The sequence below is a fragment of the Lytechinus pictus genome, chromosome 17 (genome assembly GCF_037042905.1).
Source record: "Lytechinus pictus isolate F3 Inbred chromosome 17, Lp3.0, whole genome shotgun sequence".
Taxonomy (NCBI): Eukaryota; Metazoa; Echinodermata; class Echinoidea; order Temnopleuroida; family Toxopneustidae; genus Lytechinus; species Lytechinus pictus.
This window is the reverse complement of record NC_087261.1, coordinates 23311947-23339600: the sequence shown is the minus strand read 5'-3', so window position 1 is coordinate 23339600 and position 27654 is coordinate 23311947. Positions and strand designations below refer to the sequence as shown.

Sequence of the window (27654 nt, the reverse complement as noted above, 5' to 3'; positions counted from 1 at the left end):
CATACGATAATAATTCAACTTTCACTCCCTCTTCACTTCACTTTATGTTTATTTTGTAAAATTTCTTATTTTTGTATTGTTTTTTATAATTATTTACCTTAAACTATCCATCGCAACAATGTTTAATTCCAGTTTGGGACACAGCCTTGACAAGTTCAAGTCCCTTTTTGAACTTTTTGCAGTGACCCATTTCCATTTGATTTTTTTCTGTATATGTGAAATCAATACCATTTCTGTGTTTGTATAAATTGTATTGTATCCAAATGTAAATCTTGTAAATTTGTATGTAAATCTTGTAAATTTGTATGTATGAATTGTATCTTTTTATCGAATGGAATGAATAAATCTTGAATCTTGAATTACTTCTACATCATTTCCTCTATTTTAATATTTGGAGCAGATTCACAGTAGAAATATTATTGGAAAAATTCTATGGTGGTAATTTTTTTACCTGATTGCTGAGAAAGCATGAATGTTTGTCAGCAAGCAACCAGAGGACCGACGGCTTGAGGTCCTTCCGAAAGACCTGGTAATGAGGATTAATGCCTTACCAAAGGGCACTAGCGCAACAAGCGGGAATCGAACCCACGTCACCGGAATCCGAAACCCTCACTTTAACGACTGAACTATCGCTCCTCATAGGATTATTAATGATTATTTATTTATTTATTTTTATTTTTGTTGTTAACGGTGCCTAGATAAAATATCCCAGGCCTGATTTAAGTTTATTTTCGTTTTCTTCACAACAACATCAGCGCAAGCAGTACAAGCGCACCATCTGCTTTGAATAGTTAGATACGCGGTGGATATGTCTTCGCAGGCCCCACCCTGGGCCCCGTTCCATAAAACTTGTTATATAACAAATATTTGCAATAACATTTAAAATCTACAGAAATCATTCAAGTTGATTGGCTAATAGTAAACTTGTTATAGAAATTGAGTACCTATTATTATGAAAAGTCTTAATACAAATGAAAGTGATCTTAGAATACAAATATCATTTCTACAAATAACAGGAAAAATAAATATACAGTGCGTCCCAGAAAAAACGAAACCGATATTTATCGATGATTTATCATAACTTAATCACAAATACAATAGACATGTGACCTACCAATGTAAAGCTTAGAATCTCCTCTTTCATCTGAAACTACTTACATTATTTCTCATTCACGCATGAGTGAGCAAAAATAATTTGAAGAGGGGATACCAACAAGTCACTTGGCGGGCTGTATCTGGGTTTCAAAAAGAAAACCACATTTTTAGAAAGTCCAATATCTGCTCTTTAATTTGATACCTCAATTACAGAAAATGGTCAAGAAATAATAAAGTTCTGGTTATTTGAAATAAGGCTTGAATTTCAATAATTTCATAAAATGATTAAGTTTTACAGGCCAGCGTTCTGAGTTACTCGACACTCCGTTTTGTTGACGATTAGCCATGCATTAAGTCTTTTGTTAACCATGCGATAGCTTCTTGGGAAACCGGTGAAAACACGTTTATTTAATGAAATTATGGAAATACAAGCATTGTTTCGAGGGGACATAACTTTTTTACCTCTTGACCATTTTCTGTGATTAAGGTATCAAATAAAAGAGCAGATATTGAACTTTTTAGGCATGTGATTTTCTTTTTGAAATTCAGATACCCCCCGCCAAATGAGTTTTTGGTATCCTTTCTTCAAATTGTTTTTGCTCACTCATGCGTGAATGAAAAATTATTTCAGTAATTACAGATGAAAGAGGAGATTCTAAGCTTTACAATGGTAGGTCACTTGTCTATTGTATTTGTGATTAAGTTATGATAAATCATCGATAAATCTCGGTTTCGTTTTTTCTGGGACGCACTGTATAAACAATAATGATAAAACGTTGGGCTTTTTTACCGCTCCTGGATCGGTCATTCGACAAGTGGACACGTGATATACTTCAACTAATCTTCTGATAAACTACCATAAAACCATTTCACAAATATAAGTACATTTTCGCCTTTAAAATATGAAAATCAAACAATATGTCTGAATTCACAATGCAGTTGGACAATAGGCGTGATTTTGTATTTTGTTATTTGCATCAGGGGCCCGTCTTACAAAGAATTACGATTGATTCGATCAATCACAACTATAAACGGCCAGCAACGTCAACATCTAAAATGCATAATTGTAAAAAAAATATTTTCTAAAAATGACGTAAATTACATACATTCATTGTTTTCTTGACATTATGGTCTGTTCTCCTTGAAAATTTTATGTAGAAACAATTATGACACTGATGGATTTCCATAGAGTTACGATTGATTGGATCAATCGTAACTCTTTGTAAGACGGGGTCCAGGTCATCGTTTTAATTTTCTTATATCAAATTATACGAAGAATAATAATTTTGAACTGAATTAAGCCCAAGTACCACAATTTTTCTTTCCGTAATATACTTACCGTGTTTATTCTCATCATCGCATCCGCAATGTCCGGGCTCGTCAGCTAAAAGAAACAGAAAAACCACAAAATTAAATCAGTGAAAACTCTTCACAGGGCCTTTTCACACGTGAATCTTGAATCATCATTGTAATGATGATTGCTATTGTAATCGTGACTGTGATTATCGTTCGTGATTCTAATCATGTTCTAGTTTGGTTCCACACGTGCTAAATATTCGTCATAAGCCTTATTTTTCACTGGAATCAAACAAATTACGAATTTTTTGCCTTGTGAAAGGGCGGGAAATCAACGGAGTTAATTGTTATTTTCAAACACGAATTCCGATGACTAAATTCGTTTTGATTCCTGAGAGAGATTATTAATGTAATTAGAGTAATTATTAGGGAACAACCGGAATCGGCAGATAACTACATTGAAAGGATTATAATCTTGCATTGACACACAAACACAGAAAACGGGATTTAGGGGAAGCAACGGGCCTTTTCACACGTGAGTCTTGAATCATCATTGTAATGATAATTGCTATTGTAATCGTGACTGTGATTAGCGTTCGTGGTTTTAATCATGTTCTAGTTTGGTTTCACACGTGCTAAATATTCGTCATTAGCCTTATTTTTCACTGGAATCATCATTCAAATTACGCCTTTTTATTACTGTGTGAAAGGGCGAATAGAAAAACTTGCAAATACTAACTGTTTATGTTACTCTTTCTTCTTGTATTCTTAGTTTACAAATCAGATATTGTTAAATGCAAATGGCGACCCACTTGACCTCTATGGTCAAAGTTGATCTCATCGACAAGGCACAGGGGCGGATTCAGGATTTTCCAAAAGGGTGGGGCACATTTTCCCTAACAAAATTTGACAAATTCGTCAGTTCTGTAAGAACTGCATATTTGCATTAATAATATTTGATGTGATTCTCAAAGAGTGGGGCACATTTGTGTTTGAATACTGACTATGGCTCTCAAGGGGGGGGGGGTGGGGGCACGGGCAGGATGTGCCCCCCCTGGATCCGCCACTGACAAAGCACTCATTTCCAGGCAAAGTACCCCCACCCTACGAACAAAAATAAATAAATGCACGGGAGGAAGAGTATTGAGAGATGGCGCACTTGCAGTTGTCATTGTTGCCATGGTTGTCATGGTTGCCATGGTTGTGTTTTGTGTTCGAGGGGTCGCGGGTGGCTCCTTGACGAACCCATTGTCACCCACGATGTGGGCGTAGACAGAAGCAGATTCTCTGGCTCTCCGAGGTCGCCGGGAATCATTAAAGTTGACGTCGTACATTCCAAACCTGTATTCGTACCCCTGAGCCCATTCGAAGCTGTCTAACAGGGATCGCACAGTGTAGCCTCTGACGTCGACACCGTCCAATTTGATTGCTAGGATAAAACATGAAATTTCATATCTTTAGACATAATCAGATAATCATAAAAATCAGTTCTTCCCTGATAAACCACTTCTGATCGTCTTTCACTCGGACTCCATTTTGATGACAAATTATGTTCAATGTACAACACAAACGGAAGATCCCAGTTGAAACCATGTTGGCACTCAGGTACAATGGCAGTATGGGCAACTGCGGCCTTAAATACACCCTTTACACACCTTGCCAGCAGGTAACACAGGCCTATTAACAACCGGAGGGCAAGATATATTCATTCGAGCCATCCCATTAAAAAAATGATATAGATTGTTGGCAAAGTGTATGAATATGAATGTCCATCTAGCACTAATTCTATGGAGGGTAACCACTGCACTTCCTTTTCCCAAATTTCGGAAGAAATATCACCAACTTTGGAACTATATTTGACTGGCGGAAGGTTTATGGCCATTTTACTGTTTCAGGTGATGAATTTCATCCATCAGGAGATGTCTTCATATATGCCGATTTATTTAAAAAATGAGCCGATCGAGGGACCCTTTGCTGGTCAGATATGGATTGTCAGATATGTATCCTATCCATTGGTAGTAAACATTCGACCCCCGAATTTCATCCTTATTTATGTTATTATGTTATGATTTTTTTTCAAAGTGCCACTTTAACACACGAATCTATGGGAATTTTGTTAGGCCTGTGGAACCGGAAGTCCCAAGGTATATCACGTCCATTGTTCAGCCCGTTTCCCCCGTTCCTGTTCCTATAGGGCTCACATGAGTATTACAGACCACCATTCACTCACGTGTTAAATCATAGCTCATCAAAACATTATCAAAAATCAATCCCACGATAGATTTTGCTTTAATTCACTGACATTAATCACAATTAACAGTACATTAAAACTTGATATGTTAATCGGGTACTTGTCCAGCTCAATCAAAAGTTAAATGGCCTGAAATAAGACTAACCATAATTTCGGCCAGTTCATTGCCAGAAAAACCCGAACTACATTATTGGTAATAATAATTAAAATGAAATACAAAAATGCAGTCTAGCCTCCCCAAAGGCCTTAATTATGAAAGAGTATGAACATGACATTGTTTCTATCATTTACATTTTGATATACAAACATTCTGTCTATTTTTAATGAATTATTTTAATCAGTAAAGTCATGTGATCTTTACTTACGCCTGTCCGACATGCTTTGCGCGCGGATGAATTACTCTCATGTGCCCTATAAGACCCTAATTTTAGACGTTAGTTCTCGAAGAGGGCCATCGAGTATAGTTTCATCATTTCATAGCAACTTTAGTTCTTAACGGTATTGTTTAAGATTTTGTGGCGCGGCGCACACCACCCTTTCCAATTTTTTCTTATTTTTGTTTACCCTTCCAAAGATTCCTTTATTGAAAATCAATACAATACATTTTTTCCACAGTAATCAACACAATATGTCACAAAATTGAAACATGATCATACAATATTCCATGAAATTGTAATATCATAATGTAAGGAAAAGACAAATTTCAAAGAGTAAAACAAAATCCATGCAAGTAATAGATTCTTATAGCTAGAGAATGCTATCTGAGAGACTTAATGTATTAAAGTAAAACCTGACCTTTTTTCTGAATTTCTTTTCCTTTTTTTAGATTTGCCCTCTCTCTATATATATATTCCATATTATAATACGATTTTATTTCTGACAACGTATAATAAAAATATGGTAAACAGTAAACTTTCCATTTTTTTTGCTTCAGGTGATGAATGAGATTTCGTCATGAGATGATTCCATACATATTTGTTTGTGTGTTTGTTTTTTCCCCCAAATTTCAACATACTCCTTGATGGTCGGATATGAAATTTTAGGGCCCCGTTGCATAAAGGTTACCACTATGGTAACTTTTGCCATCCAATGGGAACTACCATGGTATCGCGGATCAACAGCCAATCAGAATCAAGGACTCCATGCAAGTTACCATTGCAACATGGCAAAGTTACCATTAGTGGTAACGAAGTTTTATGCAACGGTACTCAAATGTATTTCCTGTCTACGAAATAGCTTCAGGTGTGACACATACCTTTAAGGACCTCATTCGTATACGCCCTGTAGTAATTCTGCCTGACGACGTCACAAAGGTCTAGCGATGGGTGCGAGGACACACCATTTTCTGTGACGTAGACGGGCACTTGATACTGTAAACCTATCCATTTGAGTATTCTTCGAATCCCCCATGGAACGATCGGGTTTGAACCCGATATCTCCCATTCATAATTTCGGCCTGTCTCAATGTCGCGATCCTTAGAGTAACTAGGCGGGTTGGTGTTGTCTTCCCGATTGTTTGCCCCGTAGCGTGTTGTGTAATGGTTCAAACCAAAAAAGTCAGCCGTACCTTAGGCGAGAGCAAAGAAAAAAAAATTGTTTATTCATAATTATTCCACACTTTCATCTTGGTAGATCACCTCGTTTATGCAAGCAATGGTACAGTAATAGCGCAGTTACATTCCCCCGACGGCGGCCGTACAGCGAGTCAACGACAGCAATTTAATTTGTTGTACCAACTATATCATGAACATATAGGTGGTTTGAATAAAAATGAATAAAACGGCTATTTTCGTCTCGCCGTACGGCCACCGTAGGGGAAATGTGACTGCAGCATAAATCGGAGGCACATTAGTGCGACATTCACATTGACAAAGTCGACAGCAGATCGACTGAGGGTACGTCACCGGAAATAAATATATTGGGTTGGACCTAAGGCAGTTTTGTCGGTTCGACTATGGAATGGAATCCGAGATTCGTGCCTTGTCTTACATGTAGGAAGAGTTGCAATGGATTCAAACCAAACGCCACATTGGTATTAACTAGCTAGAGGTTGAATATAGCATCCAAGCATTGCCCCCGACTTATAGGCCTACTTTCCAAACATGCCTACATAAGGAATAATGTTTTGCCCAGCGCTGAAGGCAAATATTCTAAGGAGGGGCTAATAGAGACTCGGATGGAAGTTGAAACGTTATTTGATAAACAGATTGGGTAAAATTATTCGTTGAAAATTATTCTTTAAACATTTTCCTGGTCTGTTTGATATATAGCCGATGAAGATACACAAGGAGATTCTGCATTGACAAATTCACAATGCTTGGCATAATTCAGGTCCGTTTACGTAATAAGAGAAAACGGAGCTAGCACCTTTTCAGGCAATATACGCCTACAAACTTGACACGCAATAGACCTTATGCATTGAAGCACGACGGATTCAAGAACATAGAAAACGTATTCTCAAATACCCTTCGTGATATACAAAAAACAAAAAAAATTTTCGTCAATAATTGGCCTGTCAAGAGGCAGTTTAGTCCTTTGCCAGGACTGTTCTACTTTTCAGTTGATCAATAACACAATCCTCGACCTCTACGCCCGAAATGAAAACAGCCACACGATTTCCTGAGGGGCGTGAAAGAGGGGATAGCGCGATCACTGGAGATGGCGCGCAGGGGAGAATAAAGCAAGGGGAGAGAAATAACAAATACACCGACGTCTAGAATCTAGACTAGAGGCAGTTTTGTCCTGGACTCAGGACAAACGACTCAGTTGCAAGTTTTTGTCAGCGCCCCAAACAGTTTTCACGACGAAGAAAAAATAAAGAGAGAAAAGGAAAGAAAAGGAAACTAAAGAGAGAACCGTGAAATATAATGATAATGATAATAATAGCTGTATTTATAAAGCGCCTTTTGCCTGAGGATACAAAGCGCTGCTATTTTTACCCCGGCTTTAGCTCGAGCTACCATCACCGGCGCTCAGTGCATACAAGGAATTAATCCTGCCGGGTACCCATTCACCTCACCTGGGTCGAGTGCAGCACATTCCGGATAAATTTCTTGCTGAAGGAAAACACGCCATGGTTAGGATTCGAACCCACGACCCTGTTTGAAAGGCGAGAGTCAGAACCACTAGACCACGACGCGCCCGCATGATATGACATCACTTTCTGAATATTATGTCAAAATCTATCACAAAATTGGGTTTACGTAATAAAAATGTCGGAATGTTTTCTCGTTCGTTTTGTTCGCTCGCAACTTTTTATGAAATTTTGCACGATACGCCATATCTAGCCTCCTCAAAGTCTTGAGTTCATTACGCCGCTACTATCGAGTAGCAAACACTGCATCTGCTCAAGCTCAAATAATTGCTCCCAACATGCCACCAAAACTTCCGGGTTTCGATGCATGTATCTTCTCTAGTAATCAAATTTGCGAGCTAAACTTATAGCTGAGTACAACCGATGCGGCAAAGAGATCGAGATCAATATGATGTTTGCTCTCTGTTGCGAAATTAAACCGGATATGGGGTCCCTTCTATCAACTTCATTCATACTTAATAAATTGACTTATCACTGATAAATCACTGACTTTGTCTTGTTTATGGAAGCGTCCTGGTGTAGCAGTTCGGACCCTCGCCTTGCAATCAGAGGGTCGAGTATTCGAATCCCAGCGCGTCCTAGCGTCCATTGGGAAGACGTCACTCCATACTTTGCCACTACCCACACAGGTGTCAAATGGGTACCCGGTAGGATGCGAAAACCTATACAGGATGCCTAGCAATTTGAGTCTTGGAACTCTTGTTGGAATGCTCCCAAGGGAGTCGAAGAAGTGCATACCTTGTTTTCGGTTAAACAAGGATCCGATGGCCGGTGTAATAGATATAACTGCAATCCTTAGAAACAAAGTGTAATAAGCCAGAGGCGGATCCAAGTAGGAGCACATCCGACCCGTGCCACACACCCCCTTATTTTTGCTTTCCTCACGAAGAAAATGACCTCCATTTTTTAGCGAAAGCCCCACTTTTTTGTTGGTCAAATTTTTCCAGGAAGAAAATTTCCTCCCTTTTGGATAATCCTGGCTCTACCCCTGTGTAATAAGCTTTATATAAATGTTAGTATTATTGTTTTCTTATTTACTGATTCTAATCTGCATTAACTACACAATTTGTTACTTAATACCTCTATTGTATTCCTTCTCTTCCTGGGTGAATTCAGGGAGTCTCGACGAGTTGAAGCCTTGAATAGCACTCTTTCCTGCTATAGATGTCTTCATGATCTCGGGATAATCGCCATTCTTAAAGATTGGATTGGCCCACCAACCGACGTCAAACTGGAGATATCGTTCAGCAGCGTCGATGTGGTCTTGTCTGTTTGGATCTGTAGGCTCAATGTGATCAGCGTTCAGGGTGATGCCGACTTTACCATTCTATAGTTCAGAAAAAAAAGATAAAATGAATAATAACGATAAGATCAATCGCAGTTTTATTTTGATTTCAAACAAATTCATCACTTTTTAAGCAATGATATTGGCAAGTTTTCGCTCAGCAACGTACAGGGCTTGATATCAATAATTGGATTTCTCAAGATTTAGGAATGAATATAAAAAAGGCCTGCCATACAGTGAACACCCGCGTCGCTGAAAGCCTCGTATGTCACTGAGTGAAAAATCGCAACTGCGTTCCTGGGATCCCTTATAGGCAATGGCTTCAAATATAAAGCCTAATCGAAATGGCCAATCAGGATCATTGTTGCATGCGCACTTTGTTCAAAACACTTATCAAGAACCAATCAGATTTCTCTTATCATTTATGATCGCAATCCTTAATGTCATTGGACCCGGTTAGTTGACCAGAATTCTTCAAAGTCCTGCAAGTGTTAAAGGCAATCAACATGATCAATGGCTCACCTGTAGTTCCCTGTATGTATCGTTGTACGTATGCCACGCCTTTGCGTGTGATCTGATGATGTTGTGGGCCACAACATAGATAGTAGTACCATCTTCAGTTATTCCTGGCGCCAAGGATCCGGTGCCATAGCCTAGCACGCTGACTGCCCATGGGTCGTTGAATGTAATCCAGAATGGAACGCGACTTCCGAATCGTTGATAACACAGTTCTGCGAAGTCATTGAAGTGATCGATGACGGTTTCGTTAGCCCAGCCGCCGACGTCCTGCAATGCCTGTGGAAGATCCCAGTGGTAGAGAGTGACCATGGACGTGATGTTGTTTTGTAGGAGCTCGTTGATCAGGCTGTTGTAGTAATCGATGCCGGCTTCGTTTACATTGTTCAGAGTACCATCTGGAAGAATTCGAGGCCAAGAGATTGAGAAGCGATAATACTTGAGTCCCATCCCGTTCATCAGAGCAACATCTTCTCTATACCTATCATGTATTTTACAAGAATATTTACTGTGTTAATATACTGATATATTGCGTGAATTAATGAGCACTAAGTTGTGATTACGTTTCGATTCCAGAACTGAATATGACCTGCTGATAACGACGCCAATGAATTGCTAAAAAGTGGACCCAGACAGGCTACATGTAGCCATGTCGGCATGTAGCCATGTCGGCAAAAGGCGACCGGATGGGTTGCTGCATGTACATCCAGTTTACCTATAGGCCTCGATCTGAAATGATTATTAATTGTGCTCGAAAGCGAAGTCTATCGAATCCCTATTGAACCCAAACCCAGAAGCTTTAAAGTGATCATTTCACTTTGTTCTGATTTAAAAAAATCTCCTTTTGGTTCCTGAAAATGGGCTAAACATTAGGCTTATAGTGTAAAAATACCATCCCAAAAGTTTCAAAGTATTATATTTACAGGATCAATTTTAAAACATTGGAGATGTAAACCAAAGTTTGAAATAATTGGGAGTTGGTTTCAATGACTATGTGTATACAGGGAATCTGTGCACCACAACACATTAATTCTAGATGAACACAGCATGACCTACATACAGTGTGTACAAGGTATACACTGAATGTACAGTGCAGCTAATAGTGTGTGAATAGGAGATACACACAGCAGAAGGCAGTCAAAATAGTCAACGGACTTTTTGAATTGGAGAAAACTAGTCATAAGCTGAACCCGTCTACTAGACGGTCCTCAAAATCAGGCTAATAAATTGCTACTTGTTCTAAATTAGAGTTTTTCATCCTATATTGTGGTCTGTTTCAGGGTTTTTGAGGACAAATACAGGCACTCATACGCACGTTTCAACTCAGTTTGAGAATTTTTTAAATCAGCTGCTCACAAAGTTAAACGATCCCTTTAAGGAGCTCCATTCACTTGTCCTTACCGAGAATCGCCCCAGGACCCGACCAGGCAGGCGAGGGTCTAGCAGGGTTAGACATAGGTTAGAGTATTGTTCTAAAAACAAATATGGCTCACGGAATGGTGTTGCGTCTATTTCGGCTGGGTCCGCGCTTGCGTCTAGATGCCATAAGAGGGGCTCCTGGACCAAACTGCTATACGGACCGGGCGATGACGGCTGACGTCCTCATTTGGACGAGAAAAGCCAAAAATATGTTTGATCCACACCCCCCTTCCCAACCCCAACCCGCGCAAATTTATACTTGCATAATGGTCACTCCATGCAGCACTGGGCTCAAATTCCGATCGGAGCAATGTAATGCTCTTTTTCCATGAGAAGTTACAAGAATCAAAATGCATTTCATATCCAAAACCCCATTACGTTCACTATGTTCATACGTCTTTATGTGATCAATACTCTCAAATATTTCGGTTTATTGATAGTATGTAATGTATTAAACTATAATATCATCTGTCAATTGACATCTAGGGTACACGTTTTAAATCGATCTTCATTATCATCATCATCAAAAGAAGAAGAAGAAGAAGCAGAAGAAGAAGAAGAAGAAGAAGAAGAAGAAGAAGGAGGAGGAGGAGGAGAAGAAACAGAGGAAGAAAAGTGTTAAAGTTCTGAAGGATAATCACTGGGTAAAATAATACCAACTGTTTTGTCAACGTTGCTCCATGTTGTATGAAATCTACCTAGGAGACTGTAGCTTTTTACCAACAAAACTGCATCTTCCGTTTTAACAAAATGTTGATTAATTTTCTACTCGACATCTTTTCTTACTTATGGTAGCTGTCGCACGCAACATCTCCAGTATCCTCAATGGAAGAATTACCACCTTCGTGGGTGAATCTATCCCAGATGCTTTCTCCCTTTCCGTCCTTATCCCAAGCTCCTTCGATCTGGTACGCGGACGACGATGTACTCCAGACGAACCCTTCGGGGAAGGTACCGTAGAGGAAGGCGTCGCGATCGGTGTCATTGAAGCGATCGGGATAAACGAACTCGGGCTCCTCGTCGAGTCCGATCACCGGAGTCATTATACACGAAAACACTAACGCAATCCATGTGAAATTCATCTCGCTATATACCATGTCTGACATACACTCATCTAGATAGGTCCTGTGTTCAGTTACAAAGCGGAATGTATACAGGATTGATATCGAAGTATATATATGTAGGCTTACGTAACCATGGATAATTGCGACTCAAGGATCTCGCATTTTGTGGTTTATTGACAACTTTATTAAGATATTAATGATTTTTTTTAATGAATGAAAGCGGTTTAGAATTAACTGTGTTCAATTAAAAAATTAAAACAAGTCAGAACGATCCGAATGAATACAATCATTCATTCATTCGTTCACTATTTTTCTTGATTATGTATGTATGAAATTTATTTGAATGAATAATAAAGATCACTACAAAACAAAATTTAGTAGGTCATACATGTATAAACATTAATTTTCTTTTGTTTACATACGTTCACGCGAAACCAATTTGGCATGATGAATAACAATTATACATTACGTATAACGGTGGGGGTGTGATATATATGTCTTATAAACGCCATACGAGTTTTATGATAAGAACAAAAAACTGAGATGTTTTCTGTTTAATCAGTATTATTCCAATTTATCATTGAAACTTGTTTTTTTTACTATAATCAATGAATATTCGAATATTAAAAATTGGATAAGATAGAAAAAAAGGGAACGCTGATTCTAAGACGAAATTGGCTTTCCAATACTGCCTTACTTTTGTATAGAAGGGGATGGGGTTCAACTTGTTAACTTTATATCTGCTTATTGTTTATTCTGAAAACACTCAGTATTACATTTTTTTTCATCTTTCATTTTCGCAATTTCAAATTAAGCAATGTTAGTTGGAACTTGAAAATAGTTATGCTTTTATTTACAATTAAAGCATGAAACCATAAAAAGGAAAAAAAAATATTTATCATCACTTGGAAGGGGCTGGGGATTATTTTTGTGTGTTTTGAAACTCTGTAACTTAATAATAATAATATAGTTCAGTTCTGAAAAAAGTTCTCCCAGCGGGCCCTGCTATTATTATTAACTCGGCTTTAGCTGGGCTGCCTAGGCGCTCAAGCATTCTAGGGATTTCTTTCAGCCGGGTACCCATTCACCTCACCTGGGTTGAGTGCAGCACAATGTGGATGAATTTCTTGCTGAAGGAAATTACGCCGTGGCTGGGATTCGAACCCTCGACCCTCTGTTTCAAAGTCAGAAGATTAATCCACTGGCATACAACGCTCCACTTATCCCCTGCTGTAAAACATTAACCCCCACTCTTTCGGGGCGAGTATACATGCGATTGTGAAGAAATACAATGTGAGAGAGAGAGAGAGTGAGAGATAGAAAGATAGATACAAATAGACAAACAGGCAGACTTATAGACAGATAGAAAGATAGATAGATATATAGATACAGAGAGAGAGAAAGGGGGGGGGGGAGGGAGAGGGGGAGAGGGAGCAAATATTTGCCAACGAATGGAGTGTAGACTATGTTTGGGGGTTTTCCTCGATACAAGATCGCATTCTCTAGACGGAACTTGCAAATGCTTATTATGGTCAGATCTAACCACTATTTGCTCAATACATGATAGTTTGGACCCCTGACAAGTTCCTAGTTAAATATCCCACAAAATGAATTCAAACAGGATCCCATAAATTGACCACGCAAGTGTTTGGATGTATAAAGAACAAAATATGTGCGACATGGCTCTGGAAAAAAGGCGTTAATATAGTACACTGTAAAAATGAAGTGCTAATTTAGCACTTACAGTGCTTGTACAGTGACTGCATTACGAGTGCTAATTTTTAGTTCAAATTTAAACTAGAAAATCAGCACTCGTAGTGCAGTCACTATACAAGCACTTTAAGTGCTAAAATAGCACTTCATTTTTTACAGTGTATATTTAAAAATAAGCACATAATTCCATCAACAGTCGGGTATTTTTATCCATTCAAGAATAATTCACTGTCACAATAAACTTGTGATCATCAGAATTATCGGTTTTCATCTGGAATGTCATGATTTCATACAGATAAGTTTACATTGGTGTACCAGGGGCCCGTTTCATAATAATTTCATAATCCTGACGGACGGACGGGCAGACAGGGGCAATGCTTAATGCCCCCCTCCGGACTTCGTCTGCGGGGGCATAAAGAGGGCAGGTTAGAGATCATTTTCGAAAGTTGGCAGACTCGGACAGCATATCGTCTGAAATGGAACCAAAACCCAAGATGAGAAGCAATCTTATTGGAAAGAGTAAATAAGTTAAAACAAGTTTCATCAAAATCGGTTGTGAAATATGCAAGTAATGGATGCTTAAAGAGTCTTGTTGTACTTTCTATGGGGATCTTCCAATTGGCAAACATGCTTTAAAATTGCTCATTTTGTGGACAACTCTCCATTTGTTTTGTACACAATTTTTTTTCAGATTTTCACTATTATCTTTGAAATTGCATATTGCCTCATTTTGTGCATAACATATGTCATGGGGAAATATAATTCACATCACATATGTCAAGGTCAGGAGGAGATGATGTGAAATATGTTAAAATAAAGGGGAAAATCTGAAAATATGTGTACAAAACAAATGGAGGGTTGTCCACAAAATCAGCCATTTTGAAGCATGTTTGCCCATTTGAGGATTCCCATAGAAAGTACAACAACACTTGTCAAACTTCAATAACTCTCTTATTCTATAACCGATTTTGATGAAACCTGTTTTTAATTGTTCCTCTCATTATACTCTTTCCAATAATTTTGTTTCTCATCTTGGGATTTGGTTTCCTTTAAGATTCGGACCGGAACAAAAAAATATGCCGTTTGTTCAGAGTCTCGGTCGACACTGCTGTTTTGATTGAACGATTTTCAACAGAGGCTGCTTTGTTATGAAGGGCTTTTGACAAGTTTCTCTGCGCAATAGAAAGCGTCTGCGAAGGGATTGCTAAAATGCCCCAATATGGCATATACGGCAGTTCAATCGTAATAATACCAACGAACAGCAGATACAAAACACAAATTAAGCAAAAGTCACATCGCATGTACAAATAGCACTTAGTATTTAATAAAAGCAAGTTTGAAAGTCATTCATGAAAGACACACGATTAAAGAGCACTTAATTCATTACTCGTACATGAATACAATGTACAAAACACATAAGTTGTTATTTCCTTTCCGAAAACCCACACGTCGCCACGTATAGACAATAATTATATCTTTAACTTCTCCCTTGTACTCACCTTATCCTAATGCTTGGTAATGTTTATCAGGATTAGTGTACAAGTTTCTATAATTTGTTATGTTGTTATTTTATTCACTCGTGTTGTTCTTGTTACTATTTTTTGTGACTATTGTCACATTCCTCTTAATGGCCAGTATAATTTTAATGTTTTTAATTGAATAAAATACACAATAGAAAAATTATCTTGAACTTGAGTTAACATCATAAAACTCTAAACGCTGTCTTCTCCGTTAATAATCGATAAATTCATACTGCTATAATATTTTTTATCATAAAAATATGATTTGTGAACATAAGTGAGTATTGGAATAAATCATCAAATTTTCCCTTTCACATCTGACTTCATGCAACTTTATTTTGACCCGGAAGCGAATTGTTTTTCATGCGACTTTTCGGCCATTAAAACAAAATCTTTCTGTCCCACAGATATGCCATTTTGGAATCTTTGAACTCGGCCAAATTTTTGTTCAAAATTTCGCCCCAATTTGTTATTCCTAAAAATCATATTTAGTTGTTGCCTATATTGGAATTCGAACCCGCAACCTTGCCATTGTAAGGGGAAAAATATTATGATTATTCCATTGCGCCACGCTGACAAATTGCTCAAGTCGTTACCTATTACTTACTAGCTGTACGATTTAGGTGTATTCATATTCATATTGATAATGATTAAGTGCCGTTTTTGACAGAATAAATCCTATTGTGATGCCGCGGGAAGAAGAAATCGTTGGAAACCCGGAACAGTTAGTAAGGATTTTATGCAATTGCAACGGGGACGGATTCTACAACGTAGGAAATCTATTGAAAATGCCCGTCAAATCAGAATGAACAGCTGTGAGGTCTTTATCGAACATTATTGAACCGGGACAGCCGATCGTCGTAAACTTCTCAGCTGACGTATAAGTGGAAATGTGCTGTTTGTCTGGAGTCACGGACGACATCGCTGTTTTGATTCATCGATTGAAGATGATTAAAGGTGTACAGTATTGAAAGTCTTTGAAAGGTTCCATATCTCTCTTATTTGATAAGAAATCAGTTATCATAATTTTTTATAAATGATTTTGATGACACTTAGTTGTTCCTCTCATTCTACTCTTTCCAACAGAACACCGAAATGTAGCGTCATCAATTTTCACTTTTTGCACTTCAGCGTTTTTTGTAGCATATTTTGGTAGCGCATGATGAAAGAAAAAAACACGACCCAAATACGATGGTGCCCGAAGATACGGAGATATGACCTCATGAATACATAATTAGCCCCATTGAAGTCATTATATTCATAAGGTTATATCTCAGGCCCCTTGGACCGATTCTCACCAAATTTTGGAAGAGGGTTTTTTATCATGCTCTACCAGAATATGGTATCTAAAACGCTGAAATGCAAACAAGGGTTTATTGTGACGTCATCACTTCGGTACTCTTCAAGATTGATTCTCTTCACGGGTTTTCGGTTTCCTTTAATTATAATCGTAATATACCGTACATATGTAAATATTCGTCATTTTTCCATTGCCCGCCTCTCGACAGATCGAGAGGAGGCCTTTCTCCATCACTTCAGACGATCCAGAATTCACGATCGCGAAATACAAAGTCAGGTCACAACAATGAGACCAACTCCAAACCTGACCGATAGCCTGTAATTAGGTATAAAGGCGACCGCAAACCTTACGATTGGTCTGCGACCCGATTTTGGAATAAAACCTAGTAGAATTTGATGCTAATATTGAGACATGGGATATCTTCCTGTGTAATGTTCGAAATCATCGTACGAATACCTATGTTCAAATCTGTGACTATGCCATCTAGTAGACCGGCCAAATGTCAAAAAGTGCTCTAGATAAGGATTCGACGGCAAAATTTGTTAATGCTCGGCATCCAATCTAAAAGTCTTGCAAATATACTCAGGAATAGCGTACGGCCGGATGCCAAGCGCAATTTTGCGTGAAAGTGTCATTTTTAGCGTAAAATCTGAAAGAATGTCGAAAATCACGCATTTTGATATTTTGACGGATTATCATCATATTGTTGATTATCTTTGATATGGAATTACTTTTATTCAGAGTTTCAAATTATAAATCTCATAAATATGCATTTCAAATTTGAATATTACACACACACATATGGCACAGTGAAACATAAAACCGCGATTTTCTCAAAACAAAAGTTTGTGAAAGTTATCAATAGTTTGAAGTTTTTTACGCAACTTAATTTTTTTTAATTTCAATTCGTTTATCCATCGAATGTAAAGTAAATGTCCTAATGCCACAAATATTAAAAGAATTTTCGAGTAAGATAGAAGATATATCATTTTATGTTATCCGAAAGGAGACAATGTGCATTTTACCAGGTGCGCATTTTGAAAGAAAAATTAAAAATGCCGTACATTATGTACATAATTACATGTATAAGTACATACTAAAGCGAGTTTTTAATTACATGTATAAGTACGCACTAAAGCGAGTTTTTAATTGGATAGCACATTTTGTCAATTCTTTGCATCCCAGCTATAATCTTGAGGAAATACTGAGGAATAACGTATGGGCGGATGCCAAGTACACTTTTGCGTGAAAGTATCATTTTTAGCGTAAATTCTGAAAGACTGTCGAAAATCACGCATTTTGATATTTTGACGGGACTTGTAAGATAATTTGATTTCCTTTGATATGCGATTATATATATTTAGAGTTTCAAATTATAAGTCTACTAAATATGCATTTCAATTTGGAATATAACACACACATATATGGCACTATAAGATATAAAATCGTGATTTACTCAAAATAAAAGTTTGTGAACACTATCAATAGTTCTAAGTTTTTTTACAACTTAAATTCTTCGATTTAAATGGGTTCATCTATATTGAATATCGATCGTTTCTAATGTCTCAAATATTAAAAGAATTTTCAAGTAAGATGGAAGATATATTTTCCGAAAGGGGACATTCAAAATTTATCGGGGAGGGAGGGGGCCATTTAGAATGTACAATTGAAGATACCGTACATTATAAACATAATTACATGAATAAGTACATACTTAAAACGAGTTACAACATTTCTGGCCACAACTGCCCCCGCAACTGCCCCCGCAACTGCCCCCCCCCCCCCTGCCTAAAGTCATGTGTAGTCTCCGAAAAGGATTACATGGAGCTGAAAGTATCCCATTTTCAAGATAATATACCCAAAGTATTCTGCTCGCGATTCGAGTGTATATTTTATTTTGGTTTAGCGAGATAGGCACCCTACACGGAATTACAAAAAGATGCCAAATAAATTTTCGACTCGAGCTTCGCGCTGACATTAATAAATGAGATAAACAACTTGCTATCTGTTAGAAAAACATGCTTGAAGTGTCAATTTCTTAGAAAATTATAAAAGAAATTAGCTCGCCGTTCGCGCTCACATTGTTTAGTTAAATACGCATCCAGTCCATTATTAAATAAATGTGCATACTGTATGTCAAATTTTTAGCTCTGAGTGTCTCCCAATTTTAGCTCGCACTTTTGCTCTAACGTTTTTGTTTAGTACGATATTCATATTTTTCTACATTAAAAACATGTTTCAAATCATTCGTTTAATTCGAAATTTTCAGCTCACGCTTCCCGCTCGCATTAAATCCTATAATTAAATACTGATTATTGTTAATGATTTGACGGTTTGTATTTTACCTCATTTGCTAAAAAAGCATGAATGCTTCTAAGCAAGCAACCAGGGGATCGACGGCTTAAGGTATCCCCGAGGGACCTATAATGAGGATTAAAATGCCTTATACCATTACTAGTAAGGTATTTAAATGCCTTATTAGCGCATCAAATGGGAATCGAACCCAGGCCACCGGAATCCGAAACCCCCTCTTGAGCTATCGCACCTTAGAATGTTTCGTTTCTCATTAAAAAAAAAGCCAGCTCGGCTTGTACTGTTTTTTTTTTAAACAGATACATACCATTCTTTATTTCAAAACGTCATCAAAATGTCCAGTTTACGGATTGGAAAAAAAAAAACAGATTGCGTCTCGCGCTCGCATCAATAGCCTATATATTATTTTTAAAAAAATATGTATTAAATGCTCCGTTTTAATGTCAGAATATTAAAACTTTCTGAAATTTCTAACATTACCATAAGATACAAATCATGTTCATGATTACTCTTACGAATAATTGTGTAACTTTCTAACTTTCAGCTCCTAATTTCATGGCATATACAAAAACTGCTTGCGCTTCGCGTTCGCATTCAAATAGGCCTTGTCAGATACTTAATCGTGCTTGTGAGAATAAAGCTAATATATATGTACTTAATAATAAATATTTGATAAAAGAATCTGTTTTGGTACTCCCTGCAACATACCAAGGCCCTCCCCCGTGCTCCTCTGCTGACAAAATCCTAGCTACACTGCTGGTGAGCGAGCTGACTGATCAAGTCTATTTAACAAAAGCATTAATTTAGGGAACAATTTGTGTTTATTAAGGAAAAAAAAATTAAATACAATATTTACATTCAATTGAGGTCATAATAAACAAATAGATATATAAATAAACATATAAATAAATAAAATAATAAATAAATGACCCCCTCCCCAACAAGCTTTCTATTATTTTGCTTCTGTTGTTTTATTTTGTTTTTCTTGAATTTTTTTGGGGGCAAGTTTCCCCCTCCCCCTCACTTCCGTGCATCTTCCATCTAAAGGCTTACGTCAGTGTCCGTAGCTCATTTTAAATTTAAAAGTTATGATGACATTTAAAAAAAATACCCCCATATGGCCAAAGATCAGTGACTTTAAATGACCTTTGACCTTAATCATGTGATCTAAAACTTGTGCAAGACGATCAGTAATACATGAATACTGTTATTAGTGTCATTATTTTTTTCTATACGTTCAAAATTATAATGAAATTTCAAAAAACGTAACATTGGTTAAGATTTCAAGGTAGATATGACGCTGTTATATCAAAACTGCCGTCGCCTATGCCGGAAAAGTGGCCCCCTTAGTCCTGCTCTGCTATGCAGGCGAGACAAAAATTAGGAATTGCCGTGGCAATAACCATTTTTTTTTAGACTTTGATAATCCAATAACTGAAGTAAAATGTAAATTGAAAGAGTAGGTTAAAAAATGCTAATTCAATCGTTTTATTTACACATGAATGTTTTAGGATATAGATATTCATATAAAATGAATGTTACCATGGTAACGGCGAATTAAATATCAGACCTATTTATGAATTTCCCCACATGTAGATTTACGTTCAGCACCAATTCATTCGCGGAAATAGCAAGAAGATCGAACTCTACAAAAGTAAACATAATCCCATATAAAATCATGACGAGTATCGCACTGATTAACAGTATATAATTTATGTGCAATATAGATGTAATATTGTGCGCTGTTTTTTTTTTTTTTTGGAACAGAAATGCGCATCCGATAAATGTACATTGTTATCTTTCGCATATATAACATAAAATGATATATCTTGCATCTTATTTCAATTTTTTCACTATAAGTGACATGACAACAATTATTATGTATTTATTAGGTTAGCGCTAAAATGGACGAAATTGAGATGCGGAACACAAACATTATGCCATTGATAGTTTTTCACAAACTTTTATTTTGAGTAAATCACGATTTTATATCTAATAGTGCCATATATATATGTGTTATATTCCAAATTGAAATGCATATTTAGTAGACTTATAATTTGAAACTCCAAATATAAATAATCGCATATAAAAGGAAATCAAATTATCTTACAAATCCCGTCAAAATATCAAAATGCGTGATTTTCGACAGTCTTTCAGAATTTACGCTAAAAATGATACTTTCACGCAAGAGTGTACTTGGCATCCGCCCATACGTTATTCCTCAGTATTTCCGCAAGATTTTTAGCTGGGATGCAAAGAATTGACAAATTGTGCTATCCAAATAAAAACTCACTTTAGTGCGTACTTCTACATGTAATTAAAAACTCGCTTTAGTGTGAACTTATACATGTAATTATGTACATAATGTATGGTATTTTCATTTTTTCTTTCAAAATTCGCACCTGGTAAAATGCACATTGTCTCCTTTCGGATAACATAAAATGATATATCTTCTATCTTACTCGAAAATTCTTTTAATATTTGTGGCATTAGGACATTTACTTTACATTCGATGGATAAACGAATTGAAATCGAAGAATTTAAGTTGCGTAAAAAACTTCAAACTATTGATAGTTTTCACAAACTTTTATTTTGAGAAAATCGCGGTTTTATGTTTCACTGTGCCATATGTGTGTGTGTAATATTCAAATTTGAAATGTATATTTATGAAACTTATAATTTGAAACTCTGAATAAAAATAATTTCATATTAAAGATAATCAACAATATGATGATAATCCGTCAAAATATCAAAATGCGTGATTTTCGACATTCTTTCAGATTTTACGCTAAAAATGACACTTTCACGCAAAATTGCGCTTGGCATCCGGCCGCACGCTATTCCTGGGTATTTTTGCAAGACTATTGGCTGGGATGCCAAGCATTAGCAAGCATTAACAAATTTTGCCGTCCAAAGTATAAAAAATCGTTTTGGCCGGTCTACTAATCATCCTTCGTAAAATAAAAGCAAATTTGATAGCTAGTCGTAATGACGTCATAGCAATCGTACGATTAGCTACGATTTGAAACTAATTTTGCATTTACTCCAAAATAAAGGCTTGCAATCTTTCAAAATGGTTATATTAGTATTCTTTCAATTAATTTTAACCTCAAATAAAATGAAATGTTCCATTCACATTTTCAGAAAATTATCAAAATGCGATTTGTTCCAAAATCGGATCGCGAACAGTCGTAAGGTGTGCGGTGGCCTTAACATGTATACTGCATTAGCTTTGATCGGACTGAAGTGTGTATAGTGGGTGTGACTGGAGATGGCAAAACGATGATTGGAAGACAAAACTTTATAATACATTTTATAAATAACACCTTTACGCCCAAAATAACAATTTTTGATGGGGGAGGGGGTTGGAAGCATCCAAAAAGTTAATGTACAAATGGAACATGAACGGAATGATGATAATGATAATAATATAGTTCACATATTAATAAGACGGTGCGATTAATGCCGAATATGCATAGAATCATCACGGGACGAGCCGATAGTTGTTCTTCATTTTGAATCCCGCCTTGAATTCTGCATTATCCATCATGTCTACAGATCCCGCTTCAATCCATTTCAAGCCTTTTGCTTATTTCATATCGTCCTCCTCGTCGACAAGGGAAATTCTATCAGCTGATCATCTTTCCTCTGCCTTTCTCGCTTTTCGTCCCTAGAGGGCGTCTTTTGCCTTTCCCTCTTTTTATTCTTCCGATTAGTTCTTTCTTTCTTGTTACCGTCCCTTTTCCTTGGTGTAACCTCCTGGCTGTCGGTGATTTCTTTATCCTTTTGTCTTTTGCGCTTGTCCTTATCCTTTGGCTTCTTCGGCAAATGACCTGAGGAGCAGGAAGAAGAATGAGAAAATGAAATATATACATGTAGAATGAAAATGGGTCCGAGAGCAAGAGATTTGCAAACACCGTCGTCAACATCATAATCGACATCTTTTTATCTTTTTGTTTTCTTCATTTTCTTCTTAATATCATCTCTTTCTAATTATGGTGCATTTTATTTTGTATTTCCTTCTCTGCCCCTCCCCAACGTACACTAATCTTCTCACCAATCTTCATTTTCTCTTTCTTCTCCTTCTTGTCATTCTTCTCCCCATTATCCGTCTCCCCCTTCTTCTCATTCTTCTGTCTTTCTTGTCCTCTTTTCTTATTATTTTCTCCTCACTTTCCTTCCTCCGTTCCTCGTCATTCTTCTTCTCGATCTTCTCCCTTTTTTCATTCTTCTGTCGTCCTTTTCCCTTTTCTTATCATCTCATCACTTTCCTTGCTCCGTTCCTTATCAGTCTTCGTCTCGATCTTCTCCCCCTTCATCTCATTCTTCTCCTAATTTTGTGTGGAAGAGCCGTGGTGTAGTGGTTCTGACTCTCGCCTTGTAAACAGAGGGTCGTGTGTTCGAATCCCACCGCGGTCTAGCGTCCTTTGGCAAGGCGTTAATCCACACTTTGCCACTCTCGACCCAGGTGCTAAATGGGTACCCGGTAGGATGCGAAAGATATTGTATGTTTGATTTTGCCAGCGCCATAATGAGGCTGCGATGAATGCAAGGAATGCTCCCCAGGGAGTGGAAATTGTGCACTTTTCGTGCGGGATTGAAATGAATCCAATGACCGGGGTAATAATATGCTGTAACGCGCTTTGAGCCATTCTGGGAAAAGCGCTCTATAAAAATTGGCTATTATTATTATTATTATTATTAATTTTCCTTCCCCCTTTTTTTATAATTCTTCTCCTCATTCTCCTTCAGTTCAGTTAAGTTCAGCTTTATTCAATTCCAATATCAAAACATTTTAAAACACATTGGATAAAAACATGCAATTCAAGATAAAATAAAATAATTCAATAGTATGTACATGCATATTGTTATAGCAAAAGTATTCAAATTAGGTATAGCTGTAAAAAACCGTGAAGGTCTTGTCAAGACAGCTCCCTTAATAATATAAGATTTGATCAATTAATAAAAGCGGAGAACAAACTCAGTGAATATTTAGTAAACACAAATGAATTGCGTCTTGCACCAAGACAAACCCAGAACAAACATACATGTACATGTAAAGAGTATGAGAGAATGAAAAGCAGAGGGGGGGGGGGGATTGAGAAGAGTAGAAAGAAGACAAAATCATATAAATTCAACGAGAGTCACGTTTTATCAAATATAACTTTACATTATGCTTAAATCTTCTTCCCCTCTTCTCATTCTTTTCATTATTGTTACCCCCTTTTTTTCCCCTACAATTTTTTCTTCTGTTTTCTTTTTCCTTTCTTTTTCTTTGCCAAAACAATGACCAACATCTCTGTTTCCTTTGTGATTGGAAATACCTGGGCAGTAACGTTGTTGCGTGCGACATTTCTCTGTCTGCACCAGCTCGGGACAGGGGATGGCCCCTGGGGTGGGTCGGGCGATGATCTCTCGATACCGACGATGCTCTCCCCATTTGAAGCCACAGGTTTGGCCTTTCTTGATACACGGACTCCATGGCGACCAGGGTGACACAGCACAGTCGACTTTGAAAAAAAAAACAAGATTGACTCGAATCACAACGAACTGATTTATACATACAGACCATTGTGTAACTACAAGAATAGGTAACTACAAGAATATTTAATTGGGAGGCTGCACTCTACAACCTCCGCTTTTTAGCAGCCTCCTCCATTTCCAACCTGATATGTAATGATCTTGAATATAATTTTTGTACAGGGATACTTGAAATATGTTTTGTTATTTATATGTCAAAATGTACAAAACAAACTGTAATTGTTGAAAATGGAACTAAACGAAATGAAATTATGGTTGAATAATTAATTCATTGATTAATTGATTTTGTCGATTAATTAATTAATATATTTAATTATTTTATACTTATTTCTCATTTACTTATTTATGTATTTATTTATGTATTTGCTATTCATTTACAAGTTTATTTATTTATTATTTATTCATTCATTTATATATTTATTTGATTATTTCATTTATTAGAGAGCCCGGCCCAATAAAGATACAGTGAATATTTCAAGATCGGATTATGAACTCAATGTTATTTTAGCTGACAAAGTCATTTCATAGTTTTGATATCTAAACAACAATATTAGCCTTCCCGTTTACCCTCCAGACATAGACATAAGCCCATCATACATTTTTAATACATGAATTGAAAAAATAATTATCGATCTTACCTTTGACCTCGCACTGTGACGTCATCTCATTAACATACATGTTATCCGGGCACTGGAGGACACACTTTCCGTATAAACCTACATATGGGGGCTCGCAGCGGGAACAAAAGGTCCGACTGAAGCACGTATCACAGTTTTCTATTCGACATCCTGGAGATAAAGGGAATATTAACATAAAATATTGATAGTAAATAATATGATTGACATAGTGAATAAATAATCATATAAATAGATTCTTATAAAAAAAACTGAATATATAAATGAATAAGAAATAAATAAGTATGTAAATAGAAAATATAACAAATGAGTAAGTAAGTAAGTTTATAATAAATAAATAGAACAAAGAATAAATAAATTGATTGATTGATAAATAATTCAAATAAATACATGCTTAAATATATACACAGAGGCATAGGTAAAGGAATAAATATCTATCTAAATCTCTTGATTAATCAATCACATGTAATAAAAAACATTTTAATGATAAAATGGGATGAATATAAACACGCAAAATCTGTAGTATGAAACGGAAAAAAAAACTGACAAGAATAAAACCCTATGTTCCTCATCAGGTTGCCCATTTTACCAAACTTGATTGTACAATAATGAATATTGCAACAGCGCCATCTACGAATTTATATTGTTTATGTCTTGCAAAGGCATGAAAGGAGTCAGCGGTTTGACTTGTAGCATACGCTTTAACTCAAAACTCATTAAGCATTACCTCAAACGCATATTACGGTGTTAAAAAGATGATCCAGGCTGAAAATATTCTTTTTATCGAAATAAGTAGAGTAAAATTAACAGAGCAAAATGCTGAAAATTTCATCAAAAGTGGATAACACATAACGAAGTTATTGAATTTTAAAGTTAAGCAATATTTTGTGAAAATAGATATTTGCACGTCATCATGAATATTTATTAGGTGGGCTGATGATGTCACATCCCCAATTTCCTTTTTTTATTACATGAAATCATAATTGTTTCATTTTTTCACACATTTGTGAAAAATGTGTGTCCTTTATAATAAAATAATTTGCAGCAATGAATATATTTTATTGTCAATCCCCCTTTTTAAGTTCTTGGTAGAAATTTTTTTAATAAACATAATTTCGTATAATAAACTACAAAAAACAAGTCGGGATATGACATCATCAATTTAGTCATTAAATATTCATGAAGACATACATAGAACTGTTTCAACGAAATAATGCAAATCTTTAAAATGACATAAATTTGTTATTCCTTGTCCGATTTTGATAACATTTTCAGTGTTTTGTTTGTCTGATTTTTCTTTATCTGTTTAAATCATATTATTTTCAGCCAGCCCGGAGCATCCCTTTAGAGAAAAGTGAAATATGCATACCACCCCACAAAAAAGCAACATACGAGATACATGAAACAAGTCCAGATACAGTTTAGGTTTTCCCTTTTTGTCATGAACCTCAATAAGCACACCCACCTCCCGAGGAAAATATATATATATATATTTCAATAATAACACTGATGATAATAATAAAGATGATTTGATACTATCTGCAAACTATCCCTTTTCTAGTCTCCATTTGCGTGAATAAAAAAAAAAAATTAAGGAGGGATTTCAGAGGATGGAGATATATAAATAAACGAATAAATAGATAAATACCTAAATAAATAAATAGATAAATTAATAAATAAACAAACACATAAATAAATAAATAAATAAACACATAAATAAATGAGTAATACATAAATGAATTAATAAATAAATAAATAAAACAATCAAACTTGGCTTTCCTGTTTTCCCCTATTTTTTTACTAGAATATGGAAACTTCCCAACCGAATTATACATATAAACAAACAAAAAAGGAATAGATCCGGACCCTTACTTGAGCAGCGGTGGTACTCGCCAGCACTGTTGGGGTAGAAACCCACGGGGCAGGCATGGGTGCACAGTCCCACCTGCTTCATCCCACTGCGGTGCAAGAGAAACAAATACCTTGGCTTGCATGTGATGCACCCGTTGTAGACGGAACAGGTACTGCAACCAAGTGGACACCCTGTAAGAAAAAGAATGAGATAACTATATTTATATCTGGATATTAGCCGAAGTGGAAATAGCCGAAGTGGAAATAAGACCAAGTGGTTACCAACTGGGAATTGAGGCCTATTTCATGTATCATGAATGTACCCGACATGCCCGATAGTCATGCTAATCCTATAAATAGGTATCATGTCAATCTGAGGTTCAAATATTTGTTTTTTAGCAAAACCAAAAGAGAACATGCATGTTTGTTAGTTGGACATTAGTAGATGAAAGCGAGTTCGTGGATAAGATACTGCTAATAATTAAAAGAAGTCGTATAAACTCTGCGTAAGAAGTACACATCGACGGACTTGAAATTATTTTACGGAACCAGCCTGCACGTTTTCTCTTTCCAACATAAACCGTTTGACCGACCTGACCCACAGAGAATGAGAGAGAGAGAGAGAGAGAGAGAGAGAGGGGGGGGGGGGTGGTGAGAGGGAGAGAGTGAAAGAGCCGGGGGGAGGGGTCATTGGCAAGAAATAACGAGGGGTTTTGAGTCACAATGAGCTTCGTCTTTCATTGGGGAGCAGGCCTAATTTA

At 36.6% G+C, this 27654-nt stretch overlaps 2 protein-coding genes across 2 annotated transcripts; both read right to left on the bottom strand.

Annotated features, from left to right (window-relative positions):
* Positions 1 to 2304: 2304 nt before the first annotated feature.
* LOC129279811 (lactase-like protein) lies at positions 2305 to 12178 on the bottom strand. Its single transcript, XM_064112377.1, has 6 exons — positions 11743 to 12178; positions 9544 to 10018; positions 8817 to 9063; positions 5898 to 6209; positions 3551 to 3820; positions 2305 to 2479 (listed from the first exon to the last, which is right to left on the bottom strand). Exons 1-6 carry the CDS (start codon positions 12060 to 12062, stop codon positions 2352 to 2354), a joined length of 1752 nt encoding a protein of 583 aa, XP_063968447.1. The 5' UTR covers positions 12063 to 12178; the 3' UTR covers positions 2305 to 2351.
* An 8448-nt stretch (positions 12179 to 20626) lies between these two features.
* On the bottom strand, positions 20627 to 27451 carry LOC129279835 (R-spondin-2-like). Its single transcript, XM_054915891.2, has 5 exons — positions 27423 to 27451; positions 26915 to 27085; positions 25046 to 25195; positions 24191 to 24376; positions 20627 to 22699 (listed from the first exon to the last, which is right to left on the bottom strand). Exons 2-5 carry the CDS (start codon positions 26994 to 26996, stop codon positions 22461 to 22463), a joined length of 657 nt encoding a protein of 218 aa, XP_054771866.2. The 5' UTR covers positions 26997 to 27085; positions 27423 to 27451; the 3' UTR covers positions 20627 to 22460.
* Positions 27452 to 27654: the final 203 nt, after the last annotated feature.